Source organism: Crocodylus siamensis, chromosome 2 (genome assembly GCF_052110815.1).
Source record: "Crocodylus siamensis isolate JL-2025a chromosome 2, ASM5211081v1, whole genome shotgun sequence".
Classification (NCBI taxonomy): domain Eukaryota; kingdom Metazoa; phylum Chordata; order Crocodylia; family Crocodylidae; genus Crocodylus; species Crocodylus siamensis.
The window spans coordinates 221,545,245-221,570,108 of NC_143396.1; the positions used below are offsets into that span (position 1 = coordinate 221,545,245).

Genomic DNA, 24,864 nt, shown 5'->3' on the forward strand with positions numbered 1-24,864 from the left:
TTTTAAAACTCAAAATAGTTAAATTGAGGACCATTATATGTTTTCATTATTTTAGGAATCCCGTATGTAACATATGTCATTTCAAAAGTCGGACAAAGTCTAATTGCTTACTCCAAAGTGAGTCCACTATTTTCTAACAGCTTTTTTCTAAGCTTAATATCACTGACTCCTGTACAGTTAGGTTTCTTCTAAGAGACTATGTTAACTCCCCAGAGTTACAGTCTCAAAAGCGTAAGATCCATAAGAAACTCCCCAGTTGTCTCATGCTCTTTGTTTTGTCAAATAAAAGTTCAGCCTTTTGAAGGTTTCATTTTGTTTTGACCTGTAGTACACTTCAAATGTTTTCAGGATTGTCTCGTAGTTAGTTAGTCTTTTCTGTTTCTGCCATTTGCAAACAGTTGTACTCAATGATATCTTCCTGCCTTGCTAGTTTAAAAAAAATAACTACTTTAACTTGGTCTTCGTTCTCCATGGTTCCACCAGCCAATATAGGGATGTTGAAGCTCTGCTTGAACTTGTTCCAAATTTGTGCTCCATTGTTGGACAGCTGTGACTGCTCTTGGAATTCCAGACGTGCCATTTCTTTTTTTCACCTTCTTTATTCCCCACTCTTGCTACCATGTTGTAACAGGCTGCAGGCAGGCAGTGTGGGTCAGTTAGCCAGCTGGCAACAAGCTGCCTGTGGAAGGGGACTCAGCTGGCAGGCAATTAGCAATAATGAGGGGAAATAACTGGCTGACTGGAAATAAAAGAAGAGGAAGAGGAAGCAAGTTGCAGAAACTAGAGGGGGAAATGTTTAGATGGAGAAGGAGGAGACCCCTTGAAGGAAGAGTACAGAGTGAGAGCTAACTCATGCTGGGCGTGTTGATTTTGGATTGTTTTGATATTTGCAACTGAACCCCATGGTGTAGATCTACCCTGGGGTTTTGAAGGCGGTATTGTTGGGACTGGGCTAAAGGCGTATGTATTTGGATTGTTTTGCTTTTGGCTGAGCCCTGGGAACCCAGGCACTACAGCCTGTGGTTTTGAGCCCAGAGAGAGACTGTGTTACTGGGACCAGATTGAAGGGCTCAAGGACTGATTGAAGCCAGGAAACCTAGTCACCTTGCTACACATGTTATTTGGTCGCATGATCAATAATTCAGAGCCAGAGTCCAGAAACAATTACACAGTTTATTGAAAGTAGCAGACAAGCTTCTTGGGACAGCTGCTACTGACTTCCTCCAGCTAGCATACATGTGAGGGCTCTGCCCCTCCCCCAGGTAGCTTCCAGAACAGGTACATGTAACAATTTGCAGAGCTTTATCACTTGCGGGCACAGTAGTTCCAACCAAATGTTAGTTGTCTTATTGGTTTTTGTTTGCAGGCTCAGTCACGCTCCGTCCTCAGACCCTCGCTAAGAGAAACCTAACATCCAAACCTTTGGATCTCAACTGAAAGACTCTAAAAAGACTCTCTGCAGCTCTCTTAGGTCTCTGTTCTGCTGGTATAGTGGGTTAGCTTCAATATCATTCTTCTCTTCTTAGCAGGCTCTGGTTTCAGCCTCTTGGGAGGAAACATGCAACGTAGCATCTTACCCTGGTATAACATATGCAAATCCAGTATTGAATCATCCAAGGAAAAATCAGGAATAAAACAATACGTGTCTAAGTTATGCTAATGTATATCATGTGTGTCCATAGTTTAAGAGTAGCTACTGAGTGGTGAGGTGCTGGTTGGTTCTTGGCAAAAAGCAGTAGACATTGAACTTGAGCAGTACCCAGGGCACATATCCAGTGACGCTGTGTTGCCCTCTAGTAGATGTATGACTCCTGCCTCCTCCAGTTCCCCAGGGTGCCCTTCTGTACTGTTTTCATGCCATGCCTTGATGTTCTAAACAAAAGGTTGGGAGGCTGCCTTGAGGCCCAGAGGGCATCCAGTCTTCTATCAGTCTGCCTTTGTTCAATCTGTCATGGCTCTTTCAGCCCTATTGGTGCCATAGGACACTGGGTGCCTTAAGGGCTGTGGGCATGATCTCCATCCATTCCTACAGCCATGCGCATGCCTCTGGATGGTACACAGTACCTCTTCAGAGAGGTTGCCCAGCAATGGTTGTCCTTCTTGGGCTTTGAAAACTTTGTAGGGGCTTTGGCCTTCCTGGCTTTGGCTCCTTTGCTCTATGTGTGCCCCTCTTAGCATAAGCCACTGCACTGGACATTGGATTCTGGGTTCCAGCCCCAGTCTCACCCCTTTTTTGGCTTTGGCCCTCTGCCCCTGTTTGTGCCACTCTCAGGCTTGGAGCCCCCTCTGGCCCTGGTCTTGACTTTCTCAGGCTCTCAGCCTCCTCGGTCCAGTCTTGGTCCCTCTCAGGCTTCAATACTAGCTGTCCTGGCTTTAGGCTACCTCTGTTGCCCCGCTCAGGCTTGGACTTTGGCCCTCTTGGCCTCAGGCCACCTAGGTCTTGTGCTGTGCTCTTGGCAAGGGTCTAAACTCTGATGTGCCCTTTATGCACCTTCCTTGTGGCCTAAATTTTGGTGTGCCTCTCAGGCACCCCATTGTGGCTTCTCTTTACCCCTTATAGCCCTACCCAGTCCTCCAGTGATAAAAAAGAGGGGGGGCAACCTTCCACTTTAACAAAAAACTTCCCTACTCTGGGTGAACAAACATTTGAGTAGCCCTCATCCACTGGGGCTCACATCTTTCTGCCTTCTGAGCGCTTCAATGCCTTCCAGGGGATTCTTATGCAGCCACTGTCTCTGGAGAGCTCAGCTCCCTGCAAGGAACCAGTCCTCTTCCATTTTCCCCAGGCATTGGCTTCTGCTCCTGGAGTTCTGCCTAGTCGGCTGATTCACTAGGCTGCACACATATTTCTCTTTGGCTCTAATGGGCAGCTTGCTCTTACACATTTCAGCTTAGGTCTGCTGTGTGCAGCCCTTTCCTCAGCTGGCTAACCTACTGTGTTTCCCCCTTTTTAGTGACAGGAGGCTTTGACTACACATGGGCAAACAAAGGACGAGTTAAAAGGTGGCAAGAACTTATTGTAGTTAGCTGTTTCGTGATAAGTGCTTTCGTGCCCACTCTTACCCCATGATAAGTGAAAGCTAACCCTAAGAAACTCAGTGAAATGGGGCTAAATTAAATGAAAGAGAGAGAATTTATTGTAATTTAGCTTTCACTTATTGTGAGATAAGAGCAGGCATGTGGATAATTACTGTAGAACAGCTGAAATGCTCTAAGTACCTTCTCTTCATTAACTTGTTCTACCTTTTTGTCTGTACTGTGCTCAGTGTAGTTCAAATCAAATCCTTGGGAGATATCTGGGATCAAATTTAAAAAAAAGCATCTTGCTACAATCTCCTTCTTTTAAATGGCTTTGTGGGGTGGGGATAAAGGGGGAAATGAAATCTAAGTACAGCAGAAAATTCAAACTGTTCCTCTGGACGTCTCCGGTATAAACTAGACTTTGAAGGATTTTCTCCCTGTGAAGGAGGCTAAGCAACTCTGCCCACATGTGCTCTCATTCATGTGGAAGTTGAGACCTGGGTAAGTAGGCTGCTGTTTAGGGATGAGTCTGAGCACCTTCTTGTCTTTTCTACATGTGCTGATGTCTGGGGCCCCCTCTACACGTTACACTTAAGGCATGATCAACCAGGTAAGTTATGACCCAGCAACATAGTCAACCAATTAATGGTGCGATAAACCAATCAATAAGCTACAAAGTAATTCCACAAAAAATGTGAAATAACTTTATAGCATGTTTTAAGCAACTACAGTTTTAAATATGGCACAGTTTTTGCCTTGCAGCCAATCAGCAGCAAGCAGCAGGACTACTTGGGCCCCTCAGCCAATCAGCTGCAGGAGGCAAAAATGTGCCATATTTAAAACTGTAGTTTTCACTTCCAATCAGGAGCAGGCGGCAGGGCCTCTCCACCAATCACCAATCAAAAGTGGGGCAGGGAGGGGAAACTGCAAGGTTAAAGGAGCTGCCATGCATCGCTCTTTCACTGTGATTTCAGCAGGTCCTTACCCGTTGCGCCTTTACATGCATGTGTAGAGGGGCCCTGGGTGAAAGAAACTCCTTCCTATGTTGCTCCTCTGAACCTTTCTCCCTGTACCCCTATGAACTGCTTTTTAGGAAAATTTTGATTGTCTGCGTGGGGCGATGTAAAAGGCATGCTGAAAACATGCAACAAACACATGATGCGAACAGTAGACTTAAAGGGTTGAGAGGAGGCATGCTGAATGTATATTGCAGGTTCTTGAACACTGGGAGTGAGCAAGGGGAATGAAGAGGAGAGGTTTGAATGTTTGGATCTATTAATTTAGTCTGTATTCATCATCATGGCATGTTCTCATTCAGGTGAAAACATTGTAATGAGATGAATGAGTCACTTCATCCTTCTCTGAAAATCCTCTCCGTTTAAGGGCATCTCCTCTTATTGCTGTAAAATTAATATGATTATGTAAAAGGTCCTGAAAGCTGGTGTGCCAAATTGGGTTTTAAGATAGAGATGGTGATCCAGATTGGGAACATTTAAGCCAGGATTTTCCAAGATACAGCCACCTGGAAAAAAATGTAAGTTGACAAATTCAACCAATATTTTTGTGCATACTTGGGGAAGCAAACTAGAGCTCTGATCATGCATTAAAGTCTTTCCAGTTGCTCAGAATTTCCTCTAGTGAGTGTATGGCACCTACTGCCCTTCCTGCAGAAAACAGTGAGTACATGCACATACATACACATGTGATGCAACGCCAGGCACTTTTAAAAGCAGCCAGTGCTGCATTGAGTGTATTTGTGTAACGGGTGAAACGCACCTCAGCACTGAGAAAATGGCAGCAGTGTGCTTTTGAACCAAAACACATCAAAAGTATTTTAGTTTCAAAGTGCAACGTTACCACTTTCTTAGCTCACATTGTGCTGTTTATACAAATGCATGTGATACAGCACCAGGCGTGTCAGTTCACATGCTCTGCAGACTCGATTAATCAAGTCTGCTCCGACACACTATATTTCTGGCACGTTGGAGCAGACAAATATATGTGTATAAATGCCCACTGAGCACAAAATTCAGTGGAGTTAAGCACTATAAATAGTGTGCATAAAGTTCAGGTCCAGGGGGGCACTTGCTTGTTATTAAAACTTCTAAATATATTCATCTTCTACCTAACTACTGACAATCCTTATGGCAAGAAGACCCCTGTGCTCCACTTCAACACTTCCACAAAATGCAGCACTGCAATAAGATAGCGTGGATCTCTCAGGCTAATTAAAGAGAAGTAAGAAGCCCAATGTTGAATTTCATAGATTTCATAGACATTAGGGCTGGAAGGGACCTCGGGAGATCATCGAGTCCAGCCCCCTGCCCAAAGGGCAGGAAGTCAGCTAGGGTCATAGGATCCCAGCAAGATAAGCATCCAATTTACTCTTGAAGGTGTTCACTGTAGGTGCTTGAACCACCTCCGCTGGCAGACTGTTCCAGACCTTGGGGGCTCGGGCAGTAAAGAAATTCTTCCTTATGTCCAGCCTGAAACGGTCTTGCAGGAGTTTGTGACCGTTCGACCTCGTCATCCCTTGGGGCGCTCTGGTGAACAGATGTTCCCCCAGATCCTGGTGGTCACCCCTGATAAACTTATGGTGGCCATCAGATCACCCCTGAGCCTGCACTTTTCCAGGCTAAAGAGTCCCGTGGCTCTCAGCCTGTCATCATAAGATCTGTTTTCCTGACCTCTGATCATGCGCGTGGCTCTCCTCTGGACTCTCTCAAGCTTCTCCACATCCTTTTTGAATTGTGGAGCCCAAAACTGGACGCAGTACTCCAGCTGCGGCCTCACCAAGGCCAAGTACAAGGGGAGAATGACGTCCCGGGATTTGCTCGAGAAGCATCTATGGATGCACGCCAGCATTTTGGTCGCTTTACTAGCCGCAGCATCGCATTGGAGGCTCATGTTCATCTTGTGGTCAATGATGACCCCCAAGTCTTTTTCTTCTGTAGTGCTAACCAACGTAGCACTGCCGAGCCTATAAGGATGCTGCAGGTTTTTCCTCCCAAGGTGGAGAACCTTGCATTTTTCGGTGTTAAACACCATGAGGTTCTCATCTGCCCATTTGCTGAGCTTGTCCAGGTCAGCCTGGATCACCCGCCTATCTTCTGGCGTGGATGCTTTGCCCCAAAGTTTGGTGTCATCGGCAAACTTGGCCAGTCCACTCCTAACTCCAATGTCCACATCATTAATGAAGATGTTGAACAGTATGGGTCCCAGGACAGAGCCTTGAGGGACCCCACTGGTCACAGGGCACCACGATGATTGACTGCCATCAATCACAACCCTCTGGGTCCGACCACGAAGCCAATTTCCCAGCCAGCGGATCGTGGTGGAGCCAAGGCCACAACTGGGCAGTTTGGCCAAGAGGTGATCATGGGATACCAGATCAAAAGCTTTTTTGAAAGTCAAGATATATGACATCAATCTCTTCTCCCTCGTCCAGGTGATAGGTCACCTGGTCATAGAAGGAAATGAGATTGGTCAAACAAGACCTACCCGCAACAAACCCGTGCTGGCTGTCCCTTAGAATGTTAGCCTGGGCCAGTCCCTCAAGGATGGCCTCCTTAATAAACTTTTCTAAGATCTTCCCCAGGATAGAAGTTAGGCTAATGGGCCTGTAGTTAGCCGGATCCACTCTCCTCCCTTTCTTGAAGATCGGCACTACATTGGCCTTCTTCCAGTCTTCGGGCACTACACCAGAGCGCCAGGAGTTTTCAAAGATCCGTGCCAGGGGCTGGGCTATGATGCTCGCCAGCTCCTTGAGTACCCTGGGGTGCAGGTTGTCAGGGCCAGCTGACTTGAAGGTATCCAGCTTCTCAAGGTGTTCCTTCACGAGGTCAGCATTGATGGAGGGTAGGGGATCCCCGTCACCCAGATTTCCCTGTCCCATAGCAGGCATGGGCATCCCGTGTGACTGATGAAAGACTGACGCAAAGTACCTATTTAATAGGTTGGCTTTTTCCTGGGCGTCAGTTGTCAGTTGCCCCATCTGGTTTAGCAGGGGTCCAACATTGCCCTTGCTTTTCCTCCGGCTCCCCACATACCTGAAAAAGGACTTTTTGTTGTCCTTGATGCCTGAAGCTAGTTGGAGTTCAGTTGCAGCCTTGGCTTTCCTGGTTTGGTCCCTGCAGGACCGGACCAGCGCGGAGTAATCCTCCTTGGAGGTGAATCCCGTCCTCCATCCTTCGTAGGCTTTCCTTTTTAGCCACAGGAGGTCTGCTAGGTCTCTGGAGAGCCAGGGGGGCTGCTGTGCCTTCTTGCTGCCTTTCCTCCGTGTTGGAATAGATTTAGCTTGTGCACTGAGGATCGCTTCCTTGAGAAGCAACCACTCTTCTTGAACTCCCATCTCCCTGGGGTCATGGTCCCTGAGGGCCTGACCGACTAGCCTCTTGAGCTTGTCAAAGTCGGCTTTTCTGAAGTCAAGGACTTCTGTGTTGCTGACTGAGTTGCCAGCTTTACGGCGGATGGTGAAGGTGATCAGCTCGTGGTCGCTGTCACCCAACTTCCCATCGATCACTAGGTCGCCGATTAGGTCATCCCCCATAGCCAGTACCAAGTCAAGCAGCGCTTTGCCTCTCGTTGGCCCATAGACCTCTTGGGTCAGGTAGAGGTCATCCATGCACGAGAGAAAGCTTTGTGCCCGCTCAGATTTAGCTGCGTGATCTTCCCACGAGATGTCCGGGTAATTGAAGTCACCCATGACAACCAAGGTCCTGGAGCAAGCGGCCTCAGTCAGTTCCCGGGCAAACTCCTGGTCAAGCTCGGGACTTTGAGTGGGAGGTCTGTAGTAGACTCCCACCGTTGTGTCCCCTGTGCCGAATTCCCCACAAATTTTTACCCATAGGGTCTCTAGCTGTCCATGCCGGTTGCCAACATCAGCTTGCAGGGACATATAGCTTTCCTTCACATAGAGAGCTACACCTCCGCCCCTTTTGTCAACACGATCCCTCCTGTACAGGGTATAGCCACCCAGGCATGGGTGGAGTCCCACCAGGTCTCCGTTATCCCAATGACATCATATTTCTTTGCACTGAGCAGGAGGACGAGCTCGTCCTGCTTGTTGTCCAGGCTCCTGGCATTAGTGTACAGGCAGGCAAGTGTGCCCTTGGGGGCTCTTGCCTTGCCCACAGATTGTGCCAGGGCTGGGGCAGGGGTGAGCTCCCTTAAGTGCCCCCTTAAGTGCCTTGGTCCGCTGGCTTTGCAAGGGCCGTTCAGCGGGCCAGCAGGGGCAGTAGTCTCCCCACCCCCCAGCAGGCTTAGTTTAAAGCCCAGTGGAGCAGGTCAGCCAGCCTGGCTGAGAAGAGCCTCTTCCCCAGGGGAGAGAGGTGGAGGCCATCTCTTCCCAGCAGCTCGCTGCCTCTCTCTCCAAAGAGTGGGCTGTGGTCATGGAAGCCAAAGCCTTCCTGATAACACCAGCGCTGCAGTCTTTGGTTCACCGCGTGGATCCTCCTCTCCCTCCTCAGCCCATAGCCCGAGACTGGGAGGATCGAGGAAAACACCACCTGAGCTCCCAGACCCCTAAGCCCCGCTCCCAAATCCCTGTAGCGCCTCATGACCTGGCTGGGGGTGCTCCGAGCCGTGTCATTGGTGCCCACATGAATAAGGAGCATGGGGTAGTGGTCTGTGGGCCGGAGGAGCTGCGGGATCCTCTCTGCAATGTCTCGGATGCGGGCCTCCGGGAAGCAGCAGACTTCCCGGGCTAAGGGGTCGGGGCGGCAGATTGCCCCCTCAGTGCCCCGCAGGATGGAGTCTCCCACAACAAACACCTTACGCTTTGTCTTGGGGAGAGCGGGGCCAGTAGCTGCGGTTGAGCCTGGGTTGCCTGCGGGAGCTGGCAACTGCGTGGGCTCTGCTGGGGCTGCAAGAGGTGCGAACCTGTTGCTAAGCTCCGGCGGGGCAGTGGCCTTGGTGCGGCGGGCCTTGGGGCCCTTGACCACCTTGGTCCATGCCCCTGACTGGGCAGAGTGGGAGGTCCCAGAGTCCTCCTTAGTCGCGGAGGGAGACGGAGCCCTCCCCTGCGGCTCCCGGGGGAGAAGGGCCTGGCAGTAGGAGTCTATCTCCTGCTCACAGTCCCTGATGGCACGCAGTCTCTGGACTGTGGCCTGGAGCTCCTCCAGCTGGTGCACCAGAGACCCCAGCAGGGAGCAGACCCCGCGAGGGGAGGGGGCCATGCTCCGGGGCCCCAGAGCCTGAAAAAGGGACAGGCAGCCCCTGCAGCCAAGAGCCAGGGGCTCCGTCTGCGTGGAGCCCAGAACCATGGGCTCTGTCTGGGTGGCCGTCTCTGAGGTGCCCAGTGGAGGGGCCGCAGAGCCCGAGGGGACCCTTGGGGTGCGGCGCGTGCCCATCCGTGTCATGCCTCTGGTAGGCTGGCTACGGCTGGGGCTGGCTATGGCTGGGGGGGTCGCAGGCAGGGTCTCGTGCCCTCCCACACCCTCCCCTGCATGAACTCCGCGCTGACTCAAGCGCCTGTTTACGCAGCCTGTTCCTGCGGCTCCGGTCGCGGGGCTCCCTGGGGGGCTGGGCCAAGTAGGGGCCTGGGCGGGAGCTTGACCCGGCCCGGCACCAGACAGCGGCCTCCTCCCAGCAAGCGAGGAGTTAACCCCTTCCCACCATGAGCCCGCTTACCTCCAGCTGTGCTGGGGGTCGGCAGGGGGCTCGGCGGCTGCTGAGGGGGTGTCTGGGGGGTTTCGGGGGAGTGGGGGTGCAGCGGGCTTCACCCGCGCGTCTCTCACCACTCCAGAGCCTACCTCAGTGAATTGATTCAGTCTTCTCAGATCAGTCTAATCTGGGTAGATTGAACTGATAAGCAAGTGAACAGACATTCACTTTTGATTCCAGAAGTGCAGCCACATGCCTGCAGTGGTCCAGGCCAGAAACTAGGGTGCTAGAGCACACCTCCCTGCTCAGATGGAGCAGATATCTTGGGCCAAGCTAGCCTGCCCACTTCATGAGTAAGGGCTTGTGGGAGAGGTGCAAAGCATTGTATGATGCTGGGGGACTGGAGTTAACTGGACTTAGCAACCCCAGGGCTGCTCTTTTACCTCCCCTCTCCACCCCCCGCACCAGGCTATTTTTCTGCTTCTCCCCACACACGCATACTACCCAAACCTTTCACCCCCACACTTTCCAAAAGCTGATTCGAGTTCCGCTGCTTCTATCAGTGTTTGCTGCTGCTGGAGCCAAACAAATAAGTCCCAGCTGGGGGGAAGGATGGGGTGTAGGTTTGCTGGGAGGTGACCCAACCCCACCTGCAGGTTGGACCTGTTCCCTACCCCTCATGGGTTGTATCCTTCCCCCCAACCCCCAGCAGACCCCTGAGCCTTCCCACTAGGCTCCCCATCCCGACTTACCTGATATTTGGCAACCATTCTGAATCAATTTAACCTTCCTCTAATGCCCCCAAATATTTGTGTTTAGCCATACCAGATTGTCTAATTCCTGTCCCTAGCCTCAAAATATCACATTCAGCTCTTTCCTTTGATTTATGTACAGAGTAGCAAGATAGAGGGGCTCATTCTGATCACCTCATATTGCAATAAGAGCTAATTCTTCTGCTTTTTAGCACATGTACACATGATCTAGTTATTACAAATATTATATCCAGTTCTTATTGAGTACTTCCAGCTTTAGGGTAACAGTGTTCATAGAAAGTATTAAGATTCATAAAAGGTGTTAAGGTTGTGTAGTTTTCAGAAGCTTGAATTTTGTTGCACTACATGTTCTAGACAACCATAAGAAACTTCCGGGTAGCCTTAAACCTGTTTTAACTGAGATTTGTGTCACTGAATTGAAAACTCCTTCTGAATCTTCATATCAGATTTCACCTTATAGCCTGCACAGTCAGCTACCAGGGAACATGAAGATGCATGACAAAATATATGGTTGCAGTGTGAATGAAATAGTATATATGTAAGCAATTTTTTTTTCATTCCAGACGTGCTATTGGCCTTAAACTCTTTAAATTTCTGAATGCTATTTGGAGATGATGATTTGTCCTGGGTTTTTAGATCATTTCTTAGCACATAAAATATGTATTTTATGTTCCTAGGTTTTTCATACAAGTGTTTGATATTTAAAAGATGTCAGAACTGGTACATTTTCTGATGAGGACAAGCCAAGTTCAATTTAAAAATCAGATAAAAAGCTCTTAGTGCAGTATGCAGAAAACTGAAATGACTTGGAAGCATTTTGTAACAGTAGAACTTAGGAAAGGAAAAATTGTCTGAAAAATGCATTTGCTTTGCAGGCCAGAGAGAATGTAATGCTATCTACCATGACAAATATATCTATATATAAAAAATATGTATTATTATTTCCCTGAAGAAGTTTAAATTCTGTAATCTGGCAACTTAATTAAATCTGCTGGGTATATGTAGAAAATAATACAGAAGGGTCAGCCTCAGTCTGTGGAAGGCTTAGAGAGGCTTACAAAATCATCTCTCTAAGATTGTATTATGACAGATGTGGAACACACATTTTTGGAGGCCAAATTCTAATAATAATTATATAGCTTCAAGTTTTCAGTTTTAGTCATATATTTTCAGTTTCAAGACCTGTATGATAGTTTATTATCCAGAGCATCACGTAACAACAGTAATGTCCTGGGGACCTGGGCATATTTCAGACTTTACAGTTAACAATTTCACAGATTGGCAAATATATTTCTATAGACCTCATTAACTTATAATCCTGTTTCATTTTATTTTAGTATTTTAATTTTATTTTTTTATTTAGTATTCACTTTAGTATTCATTCTTAACATTATAAAAGGCAAAAATGTTTAGACTAAGTTAAAGTCTAAATTTCAGTCTTGAAACCTGAAATTTGCCTATCATGAAGTATTTACTAGTAGACTCCCAAATTTCTGCCGTTTTTTTTTTTCAGTGTTCACGTACGGAGGACTGACAAAGTAGGAACAGAGGCAGCATTTCATCCTATTGAAGAATACATGGTACATGTTGAAGAACATTTTGAGCTTCTTGCCCGCAGAATGCATATTGACAAAAAACGAGTTTATTTGGCTACCGATGACCCTTCATTACTACAAGAGGCAAAATCCAAGTAAGATGAACTACATTTGCATTATTCAGATTGAAATGGAAATATCCTTTAGAGTTAGGAAAAGAGCTTCAATTCCTGACCTTGTGGGTGTGCCTACATGAGACACTTAATACAGAGTGGCCTAATAACACTGCTCAGTAGCGCATCACAGCATCACAGTAGTGCTAATGCCCTATTATTAGGCTGCTATGCAGTAGCATCACTAAAAAGGCATTTACTGGTGCTACTGGGCAGTAACTCTAGTTACTGTGCATTTAGTTAGTACTTTGTTAATCAAGTACGAGATTAAATGTGTGATTACTACTGCACATTTATGAACGTGTAGACCAGGGATGGCTAAAATGCAGCCCGCAGGCTGGATGTGGCCCACCAGGACATTGTCTGACCTGTGGGGCCCCTAAAAAATTTAAAACATTAATATTTAGCTGCCCCTGGCTGCCTGTCATGTGGCCCTCGATGGCTTGCCAAACCTCAGTAAGCAGCCCTCCGCCTGAAATAATTGTCTGTCCCAGTGTAGACGCACCCTGTATGTACAACTCTTCTTGTAGGTAATTCAACATAGTGTTTGTAGTGTCATTTATATAGCTGCAATCACACTTAAAACTCTAGCTGCTTTTGTAAGTTGTTGATTAGACGTCTTAGAAATCTTTTTGCTGGAAATTTTTCCCCATTTTGTCTACTTGAAAATTAAGATCTTGGAAAGGTTGAACAAAATATCTTTAGCTATTTAAAAGTAATTTTAAAACAGAAAAAGAGGAGGAAAAATGTATTTTTAAAATCCAATCCTGATTTCTAGTTTATAAAATACATTTGCAAATTAACAAAGAACTGTATAATTATATGGTTAAAGTATCCATGCCCAGATCATGCCTTTCTGTGGAAAAACTCACAGGATGGAAGGATCAGAGAAAACCTTTGATAATTTCTCAAGAAGCCTCTATATTACATCACTGGAGAACTGCTGAAGTAGGTTTTGGGGATCTTGCCCCCAATCTGACCATTCTCTTTCATTCTCTGCCCCCAACTTCCCATGCCTCTCAGATGATCCGTTTGCAGCTCCCTCCCATGTCCCGTCCCACCCTGGCTGGGCAGCATCAGCTCTGTTTCCTCCCTTACCATGGGGCCCTCAATCTGCTCCCCCATGCCTTTTCCCTTGCCCCCCCCTTCTACCACAGCAGGCTTACCAGCTGGACTCAGCTCTCCAAGCTGCCAGGCTGTGCTCCTCACTGCCTATGTGCTGCACTGTGGCTGCGTGTGTGCATGGGGTATTTATCAGCTAAATTATCGGCCACATCAGGCAAAAAAACACCTGCCGATTTCTGATATAGTCAATTTTCTTATATAGGTGCCGATCCAATATTGGTTCAATGTATTGGTGCACCTCTAAGCAATAAAAACATTGTTCACTTAACACTGTCTTGTAGACTACAGTGTCATATACAGATGTATCTAATAGGAATTTAACTAATAGAATTTTCTCACTCAGAGTGTATCTGGTGCTTTGCAAGCATTGAATTTAAACAAATAAGCTAACCCTCTTGACCTGATGTTTATAAATGTATATTATATTTTTCCTTTTAGTTTGTGGATAAAAACAAAGACACAAGATGGGAAAAATCCAAAATAAAAATCCTTTCAGCAACGTAGCCTTAAATTGGTAAATTTAAACATTGAAAAGGCAGTAATACAAAAATTAAGATTATCTTTCAATTCAGCCGTATTATACTTAATATTTTCAATTATAGGTTGTAACTGTACATTATTGTAGCCGTGTGTTTGTTCAAATACTTGTGTGTTATATATTCTACTGCACATGTACATTTCTGTGGCAGCTTAAGGTAAACTCCATCAGATTTGTATTTAAATTTGAAAAGAAGTAATTCACTTACTGTAACATTTTTTATTTACTCAGATGCCACACATACTCTTTTTTTTCTTTCTAAATTGGAGCGTGCATCTTAAGCAGGGAAACTGATTTTTCTGTGCTGGAATAGATGTAGTAATGGCCACTGTGCCTTTCCCTTCTCTCCCCAGCAGCAAGCATTGGGGGCAGAGTTCATCATTCAGTGTCAATGCTAGAGTTAACCCTCCCACAGCCACTGCTGAATTGGCAGTAGCTTTTGGCTGAGCAGGGAGGGAAGGATGAGTTAGCTGAAGAAGAGGCTATGCCTCTGCTCCATAGCTCAGCTTTCAGCCATGATTCTGGACACATCTTTTTTTATTATTTTATCAAACAGCTCAGAAATACTTGTTTCATTACAGGTCAAAGAAATTATTTAGTCTGTCCTAAAAACGATCTCTTTCTGATTTTTTTTTTTTGATTTTTTTTGGTAATTTTTCCAAAAGAATGTAAAAAAAATAAATAAAAATCACTGTTTTCAGAATTTTTTTTTAATTTGGGGAGGTTCAATCTGTTACAAAAAATCCTTGTTGTTTCCACAGCTCTAAGTATTGAGTCCTATATTATTGTATTATAAAGTGCAATTGATTCTTTTCCAGTTTGTTCATTTGTTTATGTAAAAGATCCTATCGCTAGCCGGTCAGTTCCACGTGACGTGTTCAAGACCCATGATGCTCAGCTTTCTGATCTGTGGCCCAGATAAGTGGTGCAGAGGCAGTTCACAGGCTGGATCCAATGGAAGGGTACCATGTGTGGGATTGGGCCCCACACACTAGATCCAGGACACTAGTATGATCTGTTCCACTGGGCTGTGCATCCTTTTGCCCAAGGGACTCCCCAGGAGTCCAGAACTTTGGCAGTGGGGAACAGCGGCAGGATTAATTGCTGTGGCTCTGGGACCTGTTAGTGCTACCATTGCTTTCCGATCACAAAATTTTCAGACCTGTGGGGAGCCCTGCAGGCTAGATGACAGCCCCATGGGCCCTATTTGGTCTACAACCTGGAGTTTGAGCACCAGTGTTCTAGACAGAAGTTTCTAGGAAGTAACAATAGGAAATGCAGCTAAAACAACATAATTTCAAAGATTAGTCTCATACTATCTATCTTAAGATTTCATGCTGCGTCATAGTATTTGAGCACCTTCCATGTAAAAACAATAGCAACTGGAAAGTTTCTAGTAGAGTTTCTGGAGTTTCTGGCTCTTCTTCCTTTGCAGAGCCAAAACTCTAATAGGTGTACGTCTTTTTTGGTGTGTGTGACAAGTGAAGTCAAGGCTGAAATTTTCTAGTGACCAACAATACTGTAGTACATTCTATAGATCAGAGACAAATGCTTTAAAAGCTTATGCATGTGGTCAAGATGGTGTTCTTGTTACAAAGTTTTTATGAGTCTTGCTTTAATAAATTGTGTTACATTTTTCTAGATATCCAAATTATGAATTTATCAGTGATAACTCGATATCGTGGTCAGCTGGGCTTCATAATCGATACACTGAAAACTCACTCCGGGGTGTAATTTTGGATATCCATTTTCTGTCTCAGGCAGACTTCCTCGTCTGTACATTTTCTTCGCAGGTAAAGCACAAAATGCCTATCTAAATGTACAGTATAGCTGCTAATTCTTTTAATTGTCTCTTTTCTTTATGCTAGCTAATGCAATAACAATACCATGTTCTTAATGTTTTATAGTGAATGTTTCATAGAAGAATGAAGAGATTTAGTATAATACTATCTGAATCTCTTTCTGATTGTTAGCACTCACTGGTTGATTACTTCTCTTCTGCAGAAGTCAATTGTTATAGTTGTTGGTTTTGTCAGGGCATTTAAAAGAAGTAGAAGTAATTAAGCTTGCTTAATCATTTATGATGTTGCATACAGTCAGTATATAATCCAAAATCATCTATTTCTGCACCTTTTTATGTTGATACTGAGAGGTTTTAAATAACTCTGTTTTAGACATCTCTTGGTTATTGTATAGGAGTTATGAGAGAGGGTGGGAGGAAGAAATGTAATTTTCCAGGGTCAATTACATTTCCACAATCCCAGAAACAGTACAGTAAACTTAAGTTTAATTCATTGTGATTTGCTGTTGCAGATAATTACATGCTCTAGGCTTTTCTTGAGTGGCCTGCCTGATGAAGCAAATCCAGAGTCCAATGACATTATGAATGATGCAATGATTAGTGTTGGCATTTTCTTTTCTATTATATATACACATACTTTTTTAATGGATCATGAAAAGTTGTTAAGGATTTCACCTCTTCTCTAAAACCATGTGAAATAAATGTATTTTTCCAGCACAGGCACCAGTTGTCAAATTTCAGCCTCTCTGAAAGTTGCAGAATCCTCACCAAGAATATGCAGACTGCTCTCCTTTATAATAATGGTGATCCAGGTTAAATGTATTCACTGACTACAACAGTGGCAGCATATCACAGAGAAAGAGAGAGTCCTCAGTTTAGGAAGGTTCCAGGCCATTATGGGTTTTTATAGGTCACGCCCAAGCTGTTAAACTCTACAGAAGTTTTTAGGTAGGTAGGGCAAACCTGGAGTAACAGTGTCCATGTGCTGTGAGCTAGATGCTCTATTTATTAATGAATCTGTGACAACGAACCAGGAGAATGTCACACATTTCTATTAAACAAGAGCTCTTAAATGCTTTTTTAACCAAAGTGAAAAGATAGATATATTTGTAGAAAGAGAGAAATGAGTTGCATATAATATAAAAAAAAGAGGTGGGATGGAACTCAAAATTTCCAGTTTTATACACTTTTATTACTAAAGTCATTTCAAAGGGAGAACATACTTGAAACATTTATATATTTATGGAAAATGGAACATTTTGGGTTCTGTATCACAGCTTTTCATGCTTTTTTTTTTTCTCTTTTTCTTTCTTTTCCTCTCTTTTTCTTTCTGTGTTTGTATGTAAATATATCAGAAACATTTAATCCATTTGTAAAGGAACAGACTTTTATCTAAAAGTTTCCAGGAGACTTCAGAGAGAAGATTACCAACTCTTTAATCTTCGTTCAGAAGATCAACATGAAATTATTTTGATAAAGTTGATATTTGGCTTCTTGTAGCTTAAAAGTGATCATAGGCAGCCTTTTGCAATAGAAAGAATGATGTGAGATTGTTGCTGCAGAATCAGATGTCTTCTTTAATTTGGAGCAGGTATAGTTTTATTCCTTTTACAGGATTTATTTATGGGATTCATTTGATTCAATATTATACTGAACTGAGACCCTAGAGAAAGAGCTGCACTCCATGAAGAGACGTAGTGACAAGCACACTTCCCTGTGAGCTTAGAAGTACTAGGAGGCTATCTGGTTCCTTAGCACTCCTGTGGCAATGTGGGCTCACACTGCCCTTTTCTAGGGGCTGTGCTTAAATGTCATAAAATAGCCCCAGCAAAACAGCTCTCCTGGGACTACCTCTACAGGTTTTTTTTAGCCCCATGTATTTTTTTTTTAAATGGGTAAAAATGAAATATACTGAATATTAATCCTGTCTAGCTATTATCTAAGTGAGAAGCACTGACTTCAGAAATGAGCTGAGCTAATGAAGATTAGAATACTTGCTATGCTTTAATTAAACAGCTGCATTTAACACTTCAAGGTTAGTGCTGACTCTACTATCTTAAAGTTTAATCGCATGAAGTTGTCTCCATGGGAGTTTGGTTCTATCTGGTTTAAAATCAGATTAGCTAGTTTAAGAGCTAAGTTTGTTCTTCAGAAGCAAGCATTCTGAGTGATGAGGTCAGCCTTCAAAAATAATGAGCACCAGAGAGCTTTTTATAAATATTGGCAAATTAATCAAACCGTGTATTCCATCCTGTTAATAATTAAATCACAGGGGGTTTTTTAGTCCTTTTTCTTTTCTTCATGTTGTCTCTTGAAATAAAGCAACCATAGTGAGGAGACATTGGTAATTAAAGAAAAAGGGAAAGAGAGAGATCTTGAAGATCAGGATGGAAATTAATTTTTTTTTTTAAAAATTAAATTTTAACAAATCGACCAATGTTTAGTGTACCGTGATATTATACCCCTCACTTCACAGAAATCATTTTCATGTTGTACATATGTTTGAAGTATTTGCTTTCTAAATTTAAATAGCTTTCCAATATATAGGGGTAATCTGAATCTGTGAAATTATATTTACCTTGTAAAAATAAGTATGCATGCTACTTTTTGTGATTCACAAGGCATAGTGGTCAGAATAGATTTGGATAAAAGTTTGGGTTTACCATACATTTTTATTATTGGGTGGAAATAATTTCTTTGTAATTTAAATTAATATTTTGCCAGTCTCTCCTTTTTCAAGACTGTGTGAATGTGGACTCCCCCTCCCACTTCCACCCCTCTCTTTTGTCCTTCCCTCCTCTGGAGGCTATGAGGACAAAGCAGCACCAAAGACCATTCATTGATTCTGACTGCCCATTAGCAGAGTTAGACTGCCACTGGCATTTACTATCTTATTTATGGCAGAGATATGTTATTCTGATTATCTTAAAGAAAATAATAATACCTAAATATAGATAGAATTCCGTTTATCAGGAGTGTCAGTATTGGAATGGTACAGATCCCATAAGAGCTGCTAGCTTTTTCTTCCATGCACTAGAAAAGAAAACGTGGCTTTAAGCAGTAGCATAGCTAAGTGGGAACAACCAGGGAACAAGTCCCAGGTGCCAATTTAGGGAGGATACAAAACTAGCAGCCGTTGGCCCTGACAGCCCACCTGCAGCTGTAATTCAGTGTGTTGTTGCCATCCAGGCCACAGAATTGCCCTGTTACACTTCTGGCTTTAAGTCAGTCTCTCAGCACTGATCCCCTTCTCCAGTAAAGCACAAGAAAAAACTAGATGGGACTTGGAGAGAAAGTGATTAGCAGTACCGTAACAATCAGAGCTTCAGATTCCAGAACTGATATCTGCATTACCTTCTACTGAATTGGTGGTATGATGACTATTCAGCCACCTTTGGCACTTCGTCACCCAACAACAAAGATGATGCAGCACCAAATCATTCAAATGCATCCTACGTCACTAGTGCTGTAGTTAGTTAGATCATCATACTCATTACCATGAAGCTCTGTGAAAACTTCCTTTGCTACCCCAGCAAACCTTAAAAATAACCCCAGCATCAGAATCCCATTATTGGACATATGTTCCATAATTGGCATTTCAAGACCGTCTCTGGTGAGGAAATCCAGAAATCAGTTATGAAGCTTTAATTAAAGTCCATCAAGCGTCAAGAAATCTCCTGGGATAGCTCCTCCTTTGGAAGATTTTTTTTTCCAATGTCATCTTCAGAAACCTCCAATAAAATATCTCTAGAGCGTTGTTTTTTTCCATCAACCACAACTGAAGAAAATTGCACTGGATCATTATTCATTTAGAGGTCACTCTGTTATGTAGGAGGATATTGTTACCACACGAATGGACTCTAAAGGGATTCAGTTCATAACATATGCCTTTTTAATCTCATGGTCATTTAGGTGCTCTATGCCTTTGTTCCTTTTGCTTTCTTCCCCAGAGTTTTAAGGAAGGGAAAATGTGACTGAAAATTCTTACACGTCCAGTTTAGCCTTTTCAGTTTTCATGTTCTGACCTTCTACACATATTGGATCATTGATTTCTTACTCTGCCACATATGAGGAACATAATCTTCTTAGTTTCTGATCTCAAACTACACCCAGATTCCATCTCCCTGCAACTTGTCACATGGGGGCACCCTGGATGACAACTGTGGGCACGATATGTTCTTTAAAAGTATAGTCAATTCTACTATAAACTAGAAACACCTTCATTACAAAGAGCAAGGTTTGTTTTTGATAATACCTTTTATTTGACCAGCTGTGTAGCTGGGAGAGAAGTAGGAGGATACCATTTTATGCCCAGAAGTTTGTATGAAATCTTTCCCAATTACGTAGTTGATCCAATATAAGATATTACCGAAGGAGTCTTGTTTCTCTTACATTTCGTGGACCATCAGAGCTGTACTAATACTTCCACCCTACTACTTCACTATAAAGGGTAAACGGTAATGGGTTTTGTTGCAGGAGTTAGGAAATGTGAATCTTGTTTAGTCAGATATTCCATTGTATTCTGGACTGTATATTGTTTTTTAAAACTTCAGGTTTGCTCTTGAGCTCCATCAAACTCCATTTAGCACCAATTTCATCCTGTTACCTACCTGTTCAGAACACATCAATAGTTAGTCATTAAATAGTTGGACAAGCCAAATCTAGTCTTCACTGGCCCTTGAAAGGTGGCCTGAAACGCATTGTACAACTTCTTACATCTCGAACACATCATGTAGCAGTGGGTAGCTGTGACCACACTTCTACTTAGGGTGATGGCACACATCAGGCAATGCAGCATGTGTGAGGGCACCACTTACAGGCATGGTAAGATCTCACACAGTTAGATATAGCCAGATTTCTGGCCTGAAAGAAGGTCTCCTATGGATAAGAAGATTCCCCAATGGTACTTAAAATTGGTACTTTAGTTTTTAATAGAATCAACATTTGAGCTGGTGAGCTGTTGTCACAAGCTAAATGTGTCATCTATTAACAAAATCCACATTTGTAATAGCTATTGCTCTGATTTACAGGATCAGTAGGATTCCAGACTCTTATACATATTGGATAGCAATGAGAGAGCATCCTAAATTTATTTCAAATATTGTTTTATATTTTCACGTTAATCAATGCATATCCAATTACTAATATTATTTCACCAACAGGAGACTCAAAACATCATATGTGGGATGTTAAGGGTACATTATTTTACTACCAAACAGGGTTAGGCACTTTCACAAGTATCTTAGGCCATTTCTTAATTAGGATGTGAGAAAGTATACATGAATATTATTCTTGTAGCAGATCTAAATGCAAGCAAATACTAGGTGAGAAATTATCAACATGTATTCAATTGCATTAAAACAATATATAATATTAATATAATAAATTAAACTTAACCAAAGTATATTGGTTTTATTCAAATAAAGCATGAAATACCCAAGCATCATGTTTCAGTAGCATTGTAGTAATTGCAAATCTTAGAGTTGCACATGGTCACACATTTATTAGTCATTATTTTGAGACAGCATTGAGATCAGGTACTAAAATACAGAAAGCAGTTCTTCAGTATTTTCACAAACTGATAGTTTCTACCATTTAACTTAACAATTTCATAGTAATTCTTTCTTCTGTCCCTAAAGAAACTGAACTTTCAAGTGTTTGTTATACTGTATATTGTGCACTATAAATAAATAAGTGAGCAGACAAGTAAACATTTGACTTAAGATGGAAATTACTTACCTTGCAGTAGGAATGAAAGGCTGATCTATTATGGAATCTTTCAATCTGGGTTTCTGAAAGATACTTCTGTACATTGTCTATTTGCAAAAGTACTGCCTTGTTATTTTAAAGGTCAGAAAGAAAGGAGGAACACACAATTTATCATCTTACTGAAAGAAGAGACAATCTTAAGGACATTAGTAGGATGATTACAGTCCTACCCTTATTGGTCAAAATCCTACTCAACTCATCTTCAAATAGGAAAAAAAAAGAAATAAAATTAGATTATAATAATTTTACTTGGCTTTTATTGCTGGCTTTTAAATGAAGACACCTACATTTTTTAATTTATAATTTGAAGTTATTTGTTGGCTGTCTCTGTAAGCATGTATAATTTTGCCCATCTCCCTGATATTTTGCACAAGATAACTGTGTGGCATAAATGAGATGTATATGATCAAAGATTGTGATATCAGTAACCATCCATTCTTAACTCTTCCAGTTAGGAATGCCAAAGCTCCCTTGGGCCCATTGCCAAGAAAACCCTATTTCCCATTTTCATAGACTTTGTACTTAAGATTGACAGCTTCGTAGTTCCTGAAGAACACAGCTGTCAAAGGTGATCATAGTCTCTGAGAGAGACTCATTGAGTTGAAAACCTTGAGCCACATCAATAGGGAACCTTGCAAATTAGGATTGAATCACTGGACCTGTTCCAGTATTCTATGCAAGATCAACCTAATAAGTTTTTTCCTTGGGTTAATGTGCTTCTGGTGGTTGGTGTTGATGAGGAAAGTTGCTGTATTCTAGGCTAATTGACGTTTATTTAAAGTTTCTTTGTTCATAACAAAGTATAGAGTATTGCAGTAATCAAGACAGGAGGTCACAAAGGTGTGGATCTCAGTGGCCACATTGTCTTCTGAGGAAGAGTCTTCCATCCAGTCATTAGGAAAAGAAAGCTTTCGTATAGCTGCAGTCATTTGAATATCCAGCAATTGTAAGATGTGTAAAAGGACTTATAGGGTGAGAAATTATTTTGCAGTACCTAGCAGACTTCCTCAATGAAGTGTTAGTTGATAAGGAACTTCTCAGAATTTCTCTCTTTCCAGTATCACCATCTGTTTCTTGCTGGGCTTCCATTTTGGGCAGTTGCTTCCCAGGCATAATTGTATCACTAATATCTCGTATCTCTCTTAAACACCCATGTCCTGCAGTTATATGATTATGTGAGAATTTCAGCTTTTGTTAAAAATTAAGCTGCTAGGCCTTATTGTTGTAGTCTTGGAAAGCTTGAAAATGTGACCATGAAAGTGTCAAAGAGAAGGCAAGTAAAAAAATTCCAAAAATTATAAGTAATAAAATCTAATTTTTTTTAAGATCTCATTAACTTGAGTATCTAAATCAACTGAGAGCATCCTAATTTTAAATGCTGTCAATTAGCAAGTCATATATTGGGATAGCTTGAAGTTGTTGATGTTTTAATGCAAGGGAAAGGAGACATACAACTGTAAAGTCATCTGCATTCTCTAAACATTTAGAACATGTCACAGGACCGCCAATGGTCTCATTGCCAGACTCTGGAAGTATCCTCCCCAACCCCCCCCCCCGCCCCCCAAAAGGGTTAGAATGGTTTGCATGCCATTCCACTGATTCCTGCTATGTCTGAAAAATGAAATAATGGTATTCAGTGGTATGAAACATTATAAAGAGCTCTAAGCAGGTAAATGTAGGCATCATATATGAGCAACACCACCATCATTGTCATTAGGGCTGACTTCATTTCATGACATGGCTTGAAAAGAAAAAAAACTAGATAAATGTTTGAGAAAATTATTTAAATTCTAAGGAAATATATGTTTGCCAAGATTTTTATGTAGAGCAGTGACAAATTTTACTCGTGAAAATTCTAAATCATTTAAAAAATGGACAAATGTAATATGCAGTTACTTATTAATACATGACTTTTTTTTACTTTCATCTCTTATTTGAAAACTATAAAGATGTTCTTTTCTTTCTTTTTACCAAATATGACATTAGGAATGCTAATACAAACTCAGTAAAACTCCATGTCATTTGTTAGCAAGGGTGCAGTGTTTCTTAGATACGCTATTGAATTTGGTATTTAAGATGGAAGTTCCAATACTTGACACGTCTATGAAATGGAACTGTGGAATAGAGGTGGTTGACTTCTATCATTCATTGGAAGCATATTGTACACTCATAACTTCTTTTCTTTTTTCTTTTCTAAGGTTTGTCGAGTTGCTTATGAAATTATGCAGACATTGCATCCGGATGCTTCAGAATATTTCCATTCTTTGGATGATATCTACTATTTTGGGGGACAGAATGCCCACAACCAGGTTGCTATTTATGCTCACCATCCACGAACTGCTGATGAAATCCCTATGGAACCTGGAGATATAATTGGTGTGGCTGGAAACCACTGGGATGGCTACTCTAAAGGCATCAATAGGAAACTAGGAAGAACAGGCCTTTACCCATCCTACAAAGTAAAGGAGAAAATTGAGACAGTCAAGTATCCTACATACCCAGAGGCTGACAAATAGAAGAGCATGAGGAGGATTGGCAGTAATTTTAAATTTTAATTGGTTTGAACCAATCAACATACTAACTAACGGCTTACATGGGATTTGAATTTGCATTTTAACATGTAGTTAAAATGAAAGCCTTTTATCATTCAAACTGGATAAGAAACTGAACACATAGATGGGCCATTATTTGAACTTCTTGTTGAACATATTTTGTTATATGCACTCTCACATATGTGCACACAAATACACACACACAGTCATACACACAACAGGGAAACTGTTGTTTTATACAGTTTGTCTCTTTCAAGATTTGTCTTGGTCATTAGTCATATGTGAGCTTTCGGCTCTCTTCTCTGCCATTAATTGACTGTAATACTCGGACTTACAACACTGCCACATTGTGTAATTTGCGTGACATGAACATATTTTGTATGTGCAGAATTTAAAACATGGTGCCTATATTTGAAAGATCTGTGACCTTTTTAGAAGAGCCATGCCCAAATACATTGATGGGCAAGAGTTGATATTAAACTGGTGTTGTCATGACCACTGAACTTGCTCCAGCCAACAAATTAAAAAATCAGACTAGAACATTTTTTTCTTTACAAGATTTTTTTAGCAATTCCATTGATTAGTTCACCTCATCATTAATAAAATAAAGGATTCATTCAAACAATAAAATATTCACTGTCTGTTAGGGACTTTTGTAAAACAATGTCATGAACAGATTCTTTAGTACTGAATGTTTCTGGACATTGTCTTTGATAACAAAAAATAAATTAAAAAATGATCAGCTGGAGTTTCATAGAAAATTTTTAAATATGCTGCTCTGTGGCATATCTGCCAAGCGGGTCAGTGTTTCTCAGAGTTCTGCGGAGAGTAAATTTCAACAAAATGTTTGCACTGGTTCTAGTTCTTTTTGTTGTTGTTTGCTTGCTTGTTATGTTTTTTTTAAAGATATTGTGCTGTGTTACTTTCCAACTTTCCATCTTGGGATCATAGGAAAGTAGGGCTGGAAGGGACCT

At 42.4% G+C, this 24,864-nt stretch overlaps 1 protein-coding gene across 7 annotated transcripts in view; it reads left to right on the plus strand.

The window, feature by feature from the left end:
* Positions 1–24,633, plus strand: part of FUT8 (fucosyltransferase 8) — a 286,256-nt gene extending 261,623 nt beyond the window's left edge. For all 7 annotated transcript variants that reach the window (XM_090033168.1, XM_090033167.1, XM_090033165.1 and 4 more), the window contains 3 exons: positions 11,911–12,087; positions 15,411–15,561; positions 23,537–24,633. In XM_090033168.1, the coding sequence (XP_089889294.1) occupies positions 11,911–12,087; positions 15,411–15,561; positions 23,537–23,854 (646 nt within the window). In that variant the 3' untranslated portion in view covers positions 23,855–24,633. The remainder of the gene's footprint in view (positions 1–11,910; positions 12,088–15,410; positions 15,562–23,536) is intronic.
* Positions 24,634–24,864: the final 231 nt, after the last annotated feature.